The 13,271-nt window shown below is 45.4% G+C and overlaps 1 protein-coding gene across 1 annotated transcript; it reads right to left on the minus strand.

Moving 5' to 3' along the window:
• Positions 1–412: 412 nt before the first annotated feature.
• On the minus strand, positions 413–3,575 carry LOC123136315 (uncharacterized). Its single transcript, XM_044555669.1, has 3 exons — positions 3,099–3,575; positions 1,123–2,084; positions 413–776 (listed from the first exon to the last, which is right to left on the minus strand). The coding sequence occupies exons 2-3, from the start codon at positions 2,043–2,045 to the stop codon at positions 740–742; spliced, it is 960 nt and encodes a 319-aa protein (XP_044411604.1). The 5' UTR covers positions 2,046–2,084; positions 3,099–3,575; the 3' UTR covers positions 413–739.
• Between the last annotated feature and the right edge of the window lie 9,696 nt (positions 3,576–13,271).

A 13,271-nucleotide genomic window follows, 5' to 3' on the forward strand; every position in this document is an offset into this window, starting at 1 on the left:
ACCCCCGTTTCCAGCCCCTGATTGGATGCCAGTAGTTGCTTTTGCGTGAACAGTTAGGAACCCCCGCTACTTGCGCAAATATCGTCGAATTGCGTGGCGCAAAGCGTGGTTTACTGAAAACAACAGCTATCCCAATGCTGCTGCAACCATGACATGACAAGTAGTATTACTATGTAAACCATGGTTCCGTGGCCACGGCCGATGATCAAGCCGTGCAAGCAAGTTAACTGAGCATCATCAGCTGTTGCATCTTGTAAAGAAAGATGCAACCTATAAAACGGACGGCAAGGCCTGTTTCCTGACGAACAATGACGGTAAAATGTACGTGCACACTGGATTCAGTGAGTCTTGGGTAGCAGGAGACATAACGAAACGCGCAGAGGCGGACCGGTTACGATCCCAAATCACAACCTTCTTTCTACAGGAAAGAGAAATCCATTCCAAAGCCTTTCTCCGACTATTATCGCGCACGGCGGTTGTTTTTCACATACAGTGGTTTCGCGGACGGAAACCGAGGCATACATTGCTATAATAAGGTAGTGAAAGCTGAATATTTACATGAATGAAGAACCTAAAAATGGTAGAGACCTGTGAACAATAACGGGGGAAGGCCTGCTGCTGCTATCGTCTATGCACACGAAATACGGGCTTGGATAGCAGAGAGAAGAGGACAAGGAATGAAAACAGGCGGTGGAGGTGGGATGCTTCTGAACTTCCTGATTGCTGCTGCATTGCGATCCTAGGCGTGCGCGCGTCGGCGGACATACCTGGGATCCCTGGATTGATCAAAAAAAGAAAAGAAAAAGAAATGGTGTTTCAGAGACTGCCGAAGTGAAACATGAGCAGCTAGGATTTGTTAACAGTTTCTGGTAATATAACTGTTTTTACAGTTATAAATGCGGCATACACTAGCGCTGAATTTGAAAGGATAAAGAAATTGTTCAGGACAATAAAATCTAGTAGTGGTTAAAGTGGCGCCTTATTGATCCTTGAAAGCATAAAAATGTTACTACTCTTCGATGGCCAGAGAGAGGTAATTCTCTTAGCCACAGGCCAATGACAGAAAGCGGCCCTTTTAAAAAAAATGACAGTAAACAGGGGAAGCAAAGTATATGCACACACCTGTAATGACTGGCCATTCTCCTGGATGCTGCACTAGGCATTGCCCCTGTAACAAGATATTCATCATCTATTCCATCAAATCTGATTTCCCTTATGTCAACTGCTCGGGCTGGAACGTCGATGGTGAAGCTTTCCTGACCAGACCTGTTGCCGGCCCTCCTTCCACCACTTCTCCTTTCCCTTGTCCTTGCTCTTCTCCGGCCTCTCGAAGACCCGAACGACTTACAGAAAATACAGGACGTCCACCAGTTTCCCCTGACCCTGTGGAGAACTTCATAGTCGTCTCCAGCATCATCGTCCCCATACTCGATGACATAGTCTCCCAGAACTATGCTGTTAGGCACCTGCGCGTGTATCGTGCTCAAGACGTCGATGATATCAGACGACTGCTGGAAATTCTCCCAGTCAACTCGGCGAGCGGGGTCGATCTCCGAAGGGCGCGAGTTCGGGTGCTTCTGCTGGGTGTGCTTCTGAAGCTCGTGGAAGTTGCCAATGTATGAACAGCAGCTCTCTTCGCAGCATCTTTTCTTCTGGTTGAGGTGCTGTCGCGCCTCGCCGATGACAGCCCACCCGATGACATCGCCTCTACACAACGGGCAAGCCGGGTGGTTGTTTGTGTTTGAAGAGATGAAATGGATGCTGTCACGGGGGGCGATGTTAACGGCCGAGACCTTCACGTTCACCGGCTGCCCATGGGCACTCTTAAACCGCTCGAGGCAGTTCGAACGGGACTTGTCGGTGTCGCATACGAACGGCCGGCAACCCTTCTCATAAGATGTGCACCTCAGCAAGACCGCGTTGTGAGGGAAATCGAGACAGATCGGGCAAGTAACGTCCTCCGTCCAACTCTTGTCGAGCTGTATGTCGAGATCAAAAGAGCTGGGCTTCACCACCTTCTTCATCACCAGATTTCCTGAACCCATGCTGAGCTTTGCCTACCAAATGTATCTTTTCATGACAGCCTGCATGTTATAAAGCAGCATGTCAACTTAGTCTGTCGCTCCCATAAGCAATAAAAGCAGCAAGACTCTGCATCCCCATCACTACAGCAATATCATCATAAACCTAAGAAGCTACTACAAGATGGTACAACAGCAACTTTCCAGATCAGCCTAGTTAACTAGATACGGATCCAATTAATTTGCCTCACACCTATCACCTCCCTTGACCAAGTAATGTGCAACCTAAAGCTTTCAGGTACCCCAGCCTAGTTCATGACAGCATCACATCATTTGTCAGGAAAAAATGGTTATGGATCATAATGATCTTGCTTTGTCACATAACATCTCATACCATGTGCTTGAGCAATAGTACCATTGAGAATTAGGAATTTACTATGGCCACCAAGTGTATAATTCAAATGTGCAAGAGAGGAAAAACCAAGCCATCTTACTTGTGTGCTACAAATTGTATGAAAACATTCCACCTGAAATGCCTAAACATTTAAAGAGATCGACCGCAACCCACCATTCAGCGGAAGACAAAAACAAGCAGTTCCAGAAATTGGGGAAAGAATCCTAAAACAACATGGAAGCATCACATGCCCTGCTTTGTTTCTTTTCTTTTTCACAAAGATCACATGCCCTGATGAATCAGGCAGCACAGTAAACTAATCAACACACTTATAGAAAAAAAAAACTGGAGCAGATTCCGCACAGGAAATTAATCAAAATCTATGCGGCAACTAGCCGAAAGGCAGCAAGTTAAACCCATCCAACACGCACCAAGAAAAAGAGTAATCAAGAAGATCCCTAAACCCAAAATTAGTTATGCTAAACTCGCCGAACGGACACCACAAGGGGGCAAACAAGAAATAACTCACACAGATACGGCTACACGACGAAGTAAAAAGTGCTGGGAGGAAAAAAATCCGTACACAGCGGCGCGGATCCATGCCAAATCTTCAAAATTGCCGAAAGGGGGAGAACCAGGAGAAGGAATGAAGAGGGGACAGGGGGGCAGAGAGAGAGACGCACCGCGGACGAGGTCGCGCCGTGCCGCCGGCCGGAGAGAGCTGGAAACCCCCCGACAGAGACGGGAACGCCGCCGCCTCCTTCTTCCCTCCCAACCTCTCTCTATCTCTCTCTCTCTCTGACTAGAACCTTTCTCCTCTGACTCTCCCTCCCTCCCTCTCTCTCTCTCTCTGACTCGCCAAATGGAGGAGGAGAGGAGCGCCTTTCTATTCCCTCGGATTCGCAGCGCCACCGGTCCACCACCACCACCACCACCACGAGCCGACTACTACTCCTACTACTTCCTACCCCCGCAGGCATAAAAACCCCAACTTTTCCATGCCCCCGCGAGGAAACCGATATTTTTATATGGGCATTCTCCCCTGTTTCGTTCGGTGCGTGGTGGGATGAGATGACTCGGTGGGAGGGACGACGACGGGGAGAAAGAGAGAGAAAGTCCGCGGCCCGGGGTAGAGATAGAGAGAGAAAGCAGGGTGATGCATACGACTCCAAAGCAACCAACGTCTAGTGCTGCACCCCTCTCTCTCTCTCTCTCTAAACTTCGCCATCATCGCCTCACCTCGCTGCCCTTTTCAACGCTTCGCTTTATTTTTTTTCCTCCTCTTTATTCGGAAATGACGAGAACGCCCCTAGGAGCACTAGTAGTACAATTTTCTGCTGACGCTGTCATTTTTCCTTCTTTTGATTGAGGGAATTCTGCTGCTGACGCTGTCTTTAATTCACACCGGGAGACTTATTTAAACAAATTCTTTCGGAATTACCACAAGCGATTGCAGGAGAAGGACCGTTCATAAATACTCTCTCTGTTCCCAAATGTAAGTCTTTTTAGAGATTCCAACAAGGGACTACATACGGAGTAAAATGAGTGAATCTACACTCTAAAATATGTCTATATACATCCGTATGTTGTAGTCCATTTGAAATCTCTAAAAAGACTTATATTTAGAAACGGAGGGAGTATAAGATGTTTTTGTTTTGGATACTTCAATATTGACTGCATACAGACCGGATGAATGAGCAAACACATTAAGACTAAAGCATGTATGTATACATATGGTTTGGAAAAAAGCGAACATCTTATATTTGTAACAAATGGAGTAGTATTCAACGGGGATTCCCTCGTAAAAAAATAATAATACAACGGGGATGGATGCATCAGAAATTAGATGCGTGAGACGGAGGAGAAGTCGATATTTAATCAGCCTCGTGGCTTACATTTCGGTTTATTAAAAGGACAGAGACCAAGGGGGTTGCCTTCCCCTGATCTGAGCTTGCGTGATCACATGTTCTACAATTTAATACCCTTCTCTAAATGTACGTACATGTGGCATCTGTGTGGTTAACTTTTCAACTTGTAAATTAAGCGCCAATATGATGGGCTGTATGAGAAGTTAAATGTTTGCCGGACTTGTCATGCAAAAATGCTTTGACAACATGTACTCCATCCCTTGGGTACACAAGGCCCTCGCATGATATCATCGTCTTTTCGACAACAAAATATATGTTATATAACATTTCATTACCCGAATTGATGGTCTAGCAACAAGTATGGTTCTTTTATGTATCGAAATGGAAGGGTGTGCCCCTCAAAAAAAAAGAAAAAAAAAGAAATGGAAGGGCGTGTTTTACGATTTTCTTTTTGCTAGCATGTTAAGATCGTGTTTTATGATTTTCTTTTTGCTAGCGTGTTAAGAGCGTGTTTTATGATTTTCTTTTTTGCTAGCATGTTTGCGGCTATGGATAAAAGTCAAAGGCTAAACAAGGACCATCTTTTGATTTGGTTTGTGTGAGGTAGAGGGTAGGGACATAATTTCACATCCATCATAATTCCAATCTTGATAGTATACATGTCGACGCATTAAGTCAGAATTTCATGAGATTTCACGGACTTATGCACAAGGGGATGTATCCATATACAAGTTGAAGTTGTAGTGACAAATGAATTGACAACCCCATTGTTTCCAAAGCACCTTTATTTGCCTTTTATATTTATATAGGAGTGCAAAAACTACTAAGAATGTAAATAAAAATGACACCATGACAGCACCTTAGGTTTGGCACCGCCACTCCATGCATCTCCCTTTCTATTATTCATAGATCATAGATTGTGTAAAAAGACACGGTAATTCGCATATGAGCCCGGGCTTATCTACACCCGATGAATGGTAAATTAAAAAAAGTAAACATATTTAAAAATCTGAGAAAAAGACGAATCAGCCCCAAGCATTGTACTTTTTCAAATTAAGTTTCTTTCACAACAAAATTTATTTTCTTTGCCACAACCTCCTTGAATGTCCAAACACCACGATTTTTTGCACGTGCATCACACATTCGAGTATCTTGGATGCTAAAAAAGATCAATTTTCTTTTATCATTTTCCTATTTTAAACGAATTATTGTTCACACCCAAATGCACCTGGGCACATAATCGCTGCACTCAGAAATACACGTTTTCTTTGTTGATAAAGTTTTCCCATATCGGCTTTGGTTTTTCCATCCTTTCAGCGGCGGGGTGCAGGCAGTGTGGTGATATAGTGTTGGCTCACTCTGTGGAGGGTGATAGGATGGCACAACATAGATGTTGATCATTTTCGTTGCATCCCTTTATGAATCAACTATGTTTTGTGGTATGTTAGTCATCGCGTCTGTGGTGTCCCCGCAAAAAAAGCCGCAAAAGGCAAAAGTCACTTATAACATCTTCGGTCGACATTACATAGCCGCTTATATCAACCCCAGCGAGCCCTCCTCCTCACCCCATCCACCCTCCCCCTCCTTAGGGCCGCCTCATCCTCCCAACCCTAGCCGCCTCCTCCTCCCAACCCTAGCCGGCCCTCCTCCCTCCCTCGCCGCCGCCTGAGGCAGCCGGCGGGCAAGCCCGGGGCGCCAAGGATGGTGGCGGCGGGGCCTCGGTTGCCATGCTCATGTGTGGGGAACCCCGGATTTGGAGCGGCGGCTCCATAGGCAAGGCACGGCCGGCTAACAGCCGTGCGGGAGGTGGATCTGGTGTCCCGGCCACGCGGGCGGCGGGATCCGGTGGTCGTTGGCGGCCGGCGGCGGCTTCTGCGGCGGTCAGTGTGCGCGATCTGGCGCGTTCCTTCCTCCCCTATTCGGCATGCAGGCCAGCTTGGTCGGGCCACGCTTATTCTTGGTCGCCGGTTCTGTACAGGAGGTGCTGCTGATGGCGGAGATCTAGTTCGGGCGAAATCCCTGGCCGGCCATGACCGGCCGCGCCGACGGCGACGCCCGAGGGCGCCTGATGTCTACTACACAACCTTCTTCTTGCAGACATTGTTGGGCCTGCAAGTGCACAGGTTTGTAGTACAGTAGCAAATTTCCCTCAAGTAGATGACCTAAGGTTTATCAATCCGTGGAAGGCGTAGGATGAAGATGATCTCTCTCAAACAACCCTGCAACCAAATAACAAAGAGTCTTTTGTGTCCCCAACACATCCAATACAATGGTAAATTGTATAGGTGCACTAGTTCGGCAAAGAGATGGTGATACAACTGCAATATGGATGGTAGATAAAGGTATTTGTAATCTGAAATTATAAAAACAGCAAGGTAGCAAGTGATAAAAGTGAGCGTAAACGGTATTGCAATGATAGGAAACAAGGCCTAAGGTTCATACTTTCACTAGTGCAAGTTCTCTCAACAATAATAACATAGATAGATCATATAACAATCCCTCAACATGCAACAAAGAGTCACTCCAAAGACACTAATAGCGGAGAACAAACGAAGAGATTATGGTAGGGTACGAAACCACCTCAAAGTTATCCTTTCTGTTCTATCTATTCAAGAGTTCGTAGTAAAATAACATGAAGCTATTCTTTCCGCCCAATCTATCATAGAGTTCATACTAGAATAACACCTTAAGACACAAATCAACCAAAACCCTAATGTTACCTAGATACTCCATTGTCACCTCAAGTATCCGTGGGCATGATTATACGATAAGCATCATACAATCTCAGATTCATCTATTCAACCAACACAAAGTACTTCAAAGAGTGTCCCAAAGTTTCTATCGGAGAGTCAAGACGAAAACGTGTGCCAACCCCTATGCATAGGTTCATGGGCGGAACCCGCAAGTTGGTCACCAAAACATACATCAAGTGGCACATGATATCTCATTGTCACCACAGATAAGCACGGCAAGACATACATCAAGTGTTCTCAAATCATGAAAGACTCAATCCGATAAGATAACTTCAAAGGGGAAAACTCAATCCATTACAAGAGAGTAGAGGGAGGGAAACATCATAAGATCCAACTATAATAGCAAAGCTCGGGATACATCAAGATCGTGCCATAGAGGGAACACGAGAGAGAAAGAGAGATCAAACACATAGCTACTAGTACATACCCTCAGCCCCGAGGGTGAACTACTCCCTCCTCGTCATGGAGAGCGCCGGGATGATGAAGATGGCCACCGGTGAGGGATTCCCCCCTCCGGCAGGGTGCCAGAACGGGCTTCCGGGAGGTTTTTGGTGGCTACAGAGCTGGGCGCGCCCTCCTGTCTCGTGGCTTCCTCGATGCTCCCCCGGCTTGCACTCCAAGTCTCCTGGATCATAAACTTTCACGCTGCCGAAGGTTTCATTCCGTTTGGACTTCGTTTGATATTTCTTTTCTTCGAAATACTGAAACAGGCAATAAAACAACAATATGGGCTGGGCCTCCGGTTAGTAGGTTAGTCCCAAAAAATGATATAAATGTGTAAAATAAAGCACATAAACATCCAAAATGGATAATATAATAGTATGGAACAATCAAAAATTATAGATACGTTGGAGACGTATCAGCGCCGTTTCCCTCCTTGAAGGCGTCGATATGGACTGATATCCTCACTTCACCTTCCCCTAGGTTTCCCAAGCGAAAGCCCTAACTCTATTGGGTGGCGCGGCCCTCACGGCGACATTCCCTTCTTGAAGGCACCGCTTTGGGAACCTTTGGGGTTGGGTGGCGCTTGTGGGTGGTGGGCGACAGCGGTGGTGCGGCCCTTTTCTAGCATGGATTTATGTCCGTTGCTTGGAGATGGAGTCGCGTAGGTGGAGGTCGTCGGCTGGTGTCGTGGTGGCGTCAATGGCGGAGGACCTGCCAAGTCTCGCGTAGGTGGAGGTCGTCATTTGGCGTCATGGTGGCGTCGATGGCGGAGGACCTGCCAAGGTTGTCACCTCAATCTGCTCTGAAGATGGACCAGTGGAAGATGGCGGCGACGACACATGTGAGTGCGTCAGACCGGTTTGAGCCCCGGACCCGGCAGATGGCTTAGTCGGGGCCTCCGGCTTTAGATGTTAGGCTTAGGTGAGAGGTATGGGTATGTGGCCCAGCCTGCACCCCTTCATCATTCGGATAGGAGTAGCGGCAGATGCTGCCAAGATGGCGGATTCAAGCATATTGTTGTTATACTTTGTAAGGTCCTCAAGAATAATCAATAAAATGATTGTATGCATCTCCCAGATGCAGAGATGGGGTCATCCTCCTTTTTGAAAAAAAAGTTGCTTATATCAGGGGCAAATCCAGTAAGGGGCCCATGTGTGCCATGGCATCCCCTCAGAAAATGCAAAACAATTTATACCATTTATTTACTTAATACTAGATGTCTACAACATAAAGCCTATTTTTGGTCTATTTGTTGGAACTGTAATGATATCTAGACCAAATTATATGATGTGTACTGTAATTTTCAAAACAATTTGAGCATATATGTTAAAGTTATGTTATTCACCCGCAAAAAGAAGTTATGTTATTCATACATATATAGATATAAACTGTGACACCTTTTTCCTAGGATCCTAGATCCGCCACTTAAATGGGCTCTTCGCGAAAGTTGGTGCAGCTGCTTTCGGTCACTAACCTCAGCTTTTCTTTCCTCACCCAAGTTGTATGCTGTAAAGAGAAAGGATAGTGAAAAGAGAGAAAAGAAGAGTGACTATACGTGGAAAGAATCAAATCCATGTCAAGCTGGCTCGACCAAAAATCGTGCTGAAACAAGCACTCCCGGAAGCTGAATCTTATAAATATCACCCTAAGAACGAACAGAGAAAAAAAGAGAGCAATCACATCGAGTATTTGGAGCACTCACACATTCTGTTTTTCTTTTTTCCACTCCAAAAATCACTATCCATTATTCGGATTCTTGGACCTAGATCTCCCTTTCTAAAAATAATGGTTGATTTTTCGATCTCTGACATCCTATTTCTTCTTGGACTTACCTTCAGTCAACATATAATTAGCCATCCTAGAGAGTCCATGGAAGTGGATCCGCTCACTTGCGAAGGGAAGCTCCTCCCCCGAAGTACCGTAAACAGTGCTCTAATACAGCTATTTAATTGGCAATCTACAGTAATTCATGCGTAGTATCAGATCTCTCACTTGCCTCCTTTAAGTCAGAGGATCCACTTCCATGTCCAGTCGGCCTCATACCCGGCAGGCGGCCTGGTTGAGGAGCACACCGGACTGGTGGGTGCCCATACCCGGCAGGCGTCCAGGTTGAAACCTCAGGTCTTAGATGTTAGGTTTGGCTGCAAGGTATGTTTGGTATTAGGCCCAGACCATCAGCAGCCCTTCATCAGTTAGATAGGAGTAGCGACAGAGGTTGCGAAGATGGTGGTTTTGGTCTTACTGTTGTACTACTTTGTAAGGTTTTGTGCTAATAATTAATAAATTGGCCGTATGCATCGACCAGATGCAGAGGCCGGGGGTATTCCTTAAAAAAGAAAAAAACCTCAATGTCCAGTCGCACCTCCACCCTTAATCCCGCCTCCCGCACTGGACCCTCAAATCTCCCGCAAGCGTTCGGATTGAACTGTCCGAACACTGTTTGCGCCTTCCCGCATCGGTCCATGGACCAGTCTGGACGTCTGTTTCCTAGCAATTGCAAGCAAATAGGAGGCTTTGCGGGAGTATGGACACCAACCACATAGGACTCCGACACCCATAACCCTACCCAAAATACCGTCGGATCCCGCATCTTCGTCCTTCCCACTTCTCTGCATCCGTTTTCTCTCTCACCGCCGCCGCCCGCCAAGCCCTTCCCGAAACTTTGTGACCTCCACGACTACACCCAGCCCCCACGCCGCTTATCTTCCACCGCCGGTCCAGACCTCTCGTCCGTTCACCGCGTAGGTACCATCCGCCTCTACAGGGTCACCACGCCCGACAAGTGTTTGGTGAAATGCCCATGCTAATTTTTTGTCCTTTCTTTGAAGCAAGGGATTTGGATATGGAGCAATGCATCGAAGATTTGATTGAGCATGTGTGAACGGTTAAAGGAGACAACTAGAATATATGTGCTAGTTGAATTCAAATTTGAACTATTTTAATTTGACAAATTTGTTGGATTGTAATATTTAAATTAGAACTATTATCACATTTGAACATTTTCAATCATCTACGATTTGCTATGTTGTTATTTTGAGCTTGCGGACTTAAAAAAAGAGGCACAAGTTTTGGGGGACAGGGTTAGATGGTCGGCTATCGCACCACTAGCCGTGGACTGGTCCCCACCAGCCCACGAACAGATACAATGCTCGTTTTAGGGGTGAGCGTTGGAGATGCCCTTATCTAGACCATGTAAAGTTAGTACAATAGCCTTTAATTTTAAGTATGGAAAGATAGTAGTATTAACTTAATCTTCATGTGCAAACTACATAATTTTCCCAAGTGCATCAATGAAAATAGTTCGGAATTTTTTGGTCTATAGTTTGATATTCTTTACACTAATTTTTGGATTATATTAATTAAGAAAATTAAGTATTAAAAAAACATCTAAACATATGCAAGTATCCCCATTTTTACAAAAAAAGAAGTTGTAATACAGTTAAACCCATCAATTCACCCACTGGTTCCTGACTGTTGTGCCTGGGATCTAGACTGGCCCCACAGATCAACACTAATTTTTTCTACGCACTTTGTCCTCACTCATGCGCAAAATTGCTTCAAGTCGAGCACACTTCACTTTAAAGTTTCTTTCAGTTGGGCTCCAGAAAAGAATGTGCATCTTGTTGTTATGAGTGGTCTATCATTTCTATTAAGCTGAGATGTTACATACACCCTCCTCAAAGGATTCGATATCCCCATCAGCCTAGCATGAATGTTCCCTCTTGGCTCAGGTCTGTGCGTGCCAGTGTCAGCATCCACATGTGCCTCTGCATCACTGACCAACACACGCCGGTGTAACTTTGAGGATCGAATCTGATACCAATTGTAACACTCCGCCCAAACCCACCGGTTCTTGGCCGTTGCGTCTAGAATCTAGACTGGCCCGTAGACTTTGTCTCACTCCTGCACACTCCGGATCAACTTCTCGGTCGGTCACCCATACTTAAGTTACTCCCAGCCAAGCACGCCTAATTTTGAACTTTCTTACAGATGGCCTCCCAGAAAAGAAGGTGCGCCTTGTTGATATGAGTATACTGTCGCTCCTATTAAGCCAGAGTGTCATAAAAGACCCCAGAAATACATAGAAATTCCAAAAAAATACACCACACCTAAGTCCCCAAGAAAATCCTTCTGTATTGAATCCTTTGTCGCTTGCCTAGTCGTCGTCACATCGCCAAAGGAGAGACGGTGATGAGCAGTATATGTGTCACCCACACGAGCATGCAGGAAAACTTTTCATTTTGTCTTCGCAGAGCCGCAGCAGCCAGCCGTTGTGTATGACGGGATTTGCGGGAAGAAGCCAATTCGGCAGGGCCTGCACCCAGTTCTGTGCTGACGGTTGGTCTTACATCACCAGCGGAAACTGACTAACTGGTCCGTGATCGCTCACTCATGGAAACAACCTGCAGACAAAATGAGGCCACCGGTGACAGGCCAACGACCAAACCCGAAACCACACAATGTGGACCACATGCCTTGAAAAGACATTGACCTAGTGGTTCTCCGACACTGTTGATCACCCTGCGGAGATGTGGTTGAAGTTGATGCACCATTATTTGATGTAATGTCATCATCGCCGCCATCTAAACAATGCCACCACAGCACCGAACCCTAGCCCCAATTACATGTTTCACCGCCTTCAACCACATCTACGCAGCGATGACTGGTTTCCCCGCCTCCCGTTGTTGAAAGAGCTGATGAGAAAAGATGGAGGTTTGGAGAAGGAGATCAAAGAGACATAGAAGTAGCGGAATGTTGCGAGCCTTGAGGTGCTACTAGAAGATGATACTCCCTTCGTTTCTCTTTTACTTCGCATATAAGATCTGCGAATAAATACCAACATCTACAATATAAAACTTATATAATATGAAAACTAATTGCATGATGCATCTAATAATATTGATTTCGTGTTGTAAATGTTGATTTTTTTTTCTATAAAGTTGATCAAACTTTTTGACTTCGGATAAATCTTATATGCAGTGTAAAAAGAAAGCGAAGAAGTACTACTTCTTTATTACGGAGAGAAGTGATACCAGCACCATTTTGCACGTTTAACTGCAAGTTCCCGTTCAATCGTCAATGTATGGTAGCCATTTTGCTTGGTCATCACGTGACGCGCACGCACGGCGGCTATTGACCCCGTGCATAGCATGACATCATCCCGGGCATGCGTTGCATGCATGCACCGCAAGGTCAACGAGGGGGAAGGCCGCCAAGAGTGCGCCACTTCTATTTCTCCAGTTTACCCTTTTCTATTGTGTGGTTGTGAACTTGTGGTTCATTTGCTTTGATGTAAGTCAAAGATGCTTTTATTTTCATTTCTCCATTTCTCTTACCAAAGTAGATACAGTGTAGTTCTCCTTTTGTCCCACTTTCTTCTTTTTCTTGGACCAGGCCATAAAACTAATTAGTTGAACTTATATAATATTTTGGTTTGTGTTCGTTTATTCGGTTTCTTTGTTGTAGAAATGCATGCTAATTTTAGGGGACATGTGTTTGATCTAAAAAGTTAGAGCATCTCTAGCAGATCCCGTATATCCAATTTTCTCGCAAACCACAGTACCGCAAAAACCATTTACGGGATACTGTAAATCAATTTTTCGGTACTGTGGGCTGCACGGCCAAGCAGATCTTGTAAAGCGTACTGCATAATTTAAACGTACTAGTTCCCGCCACCATACTTCGCCGGAAATTAAACTAGTTCATCACAAACTTGAAACATACTAGATTTAATACCTAAAATCTAACTAGTCATCCTTCTTGACATGGAGATGAAACTCCATCGCGGAAT

This window comes from Triticum aestivum, chromosome 6B (assembly GCF_018294505.1).
Source record: "Triticum aestivum cultivar Chinese Spring chromosome 6B, IWGSC CS RefSeq v2.1, whole genome shotgun sequence".
Classification (NCBI taxonomy): domain Eukaryota; kingdom Viridiplantae; phylum Streptophyta; class Magnoliopsida; order Poales; family Poaceae; genus Triticum; species Triticum aestivum.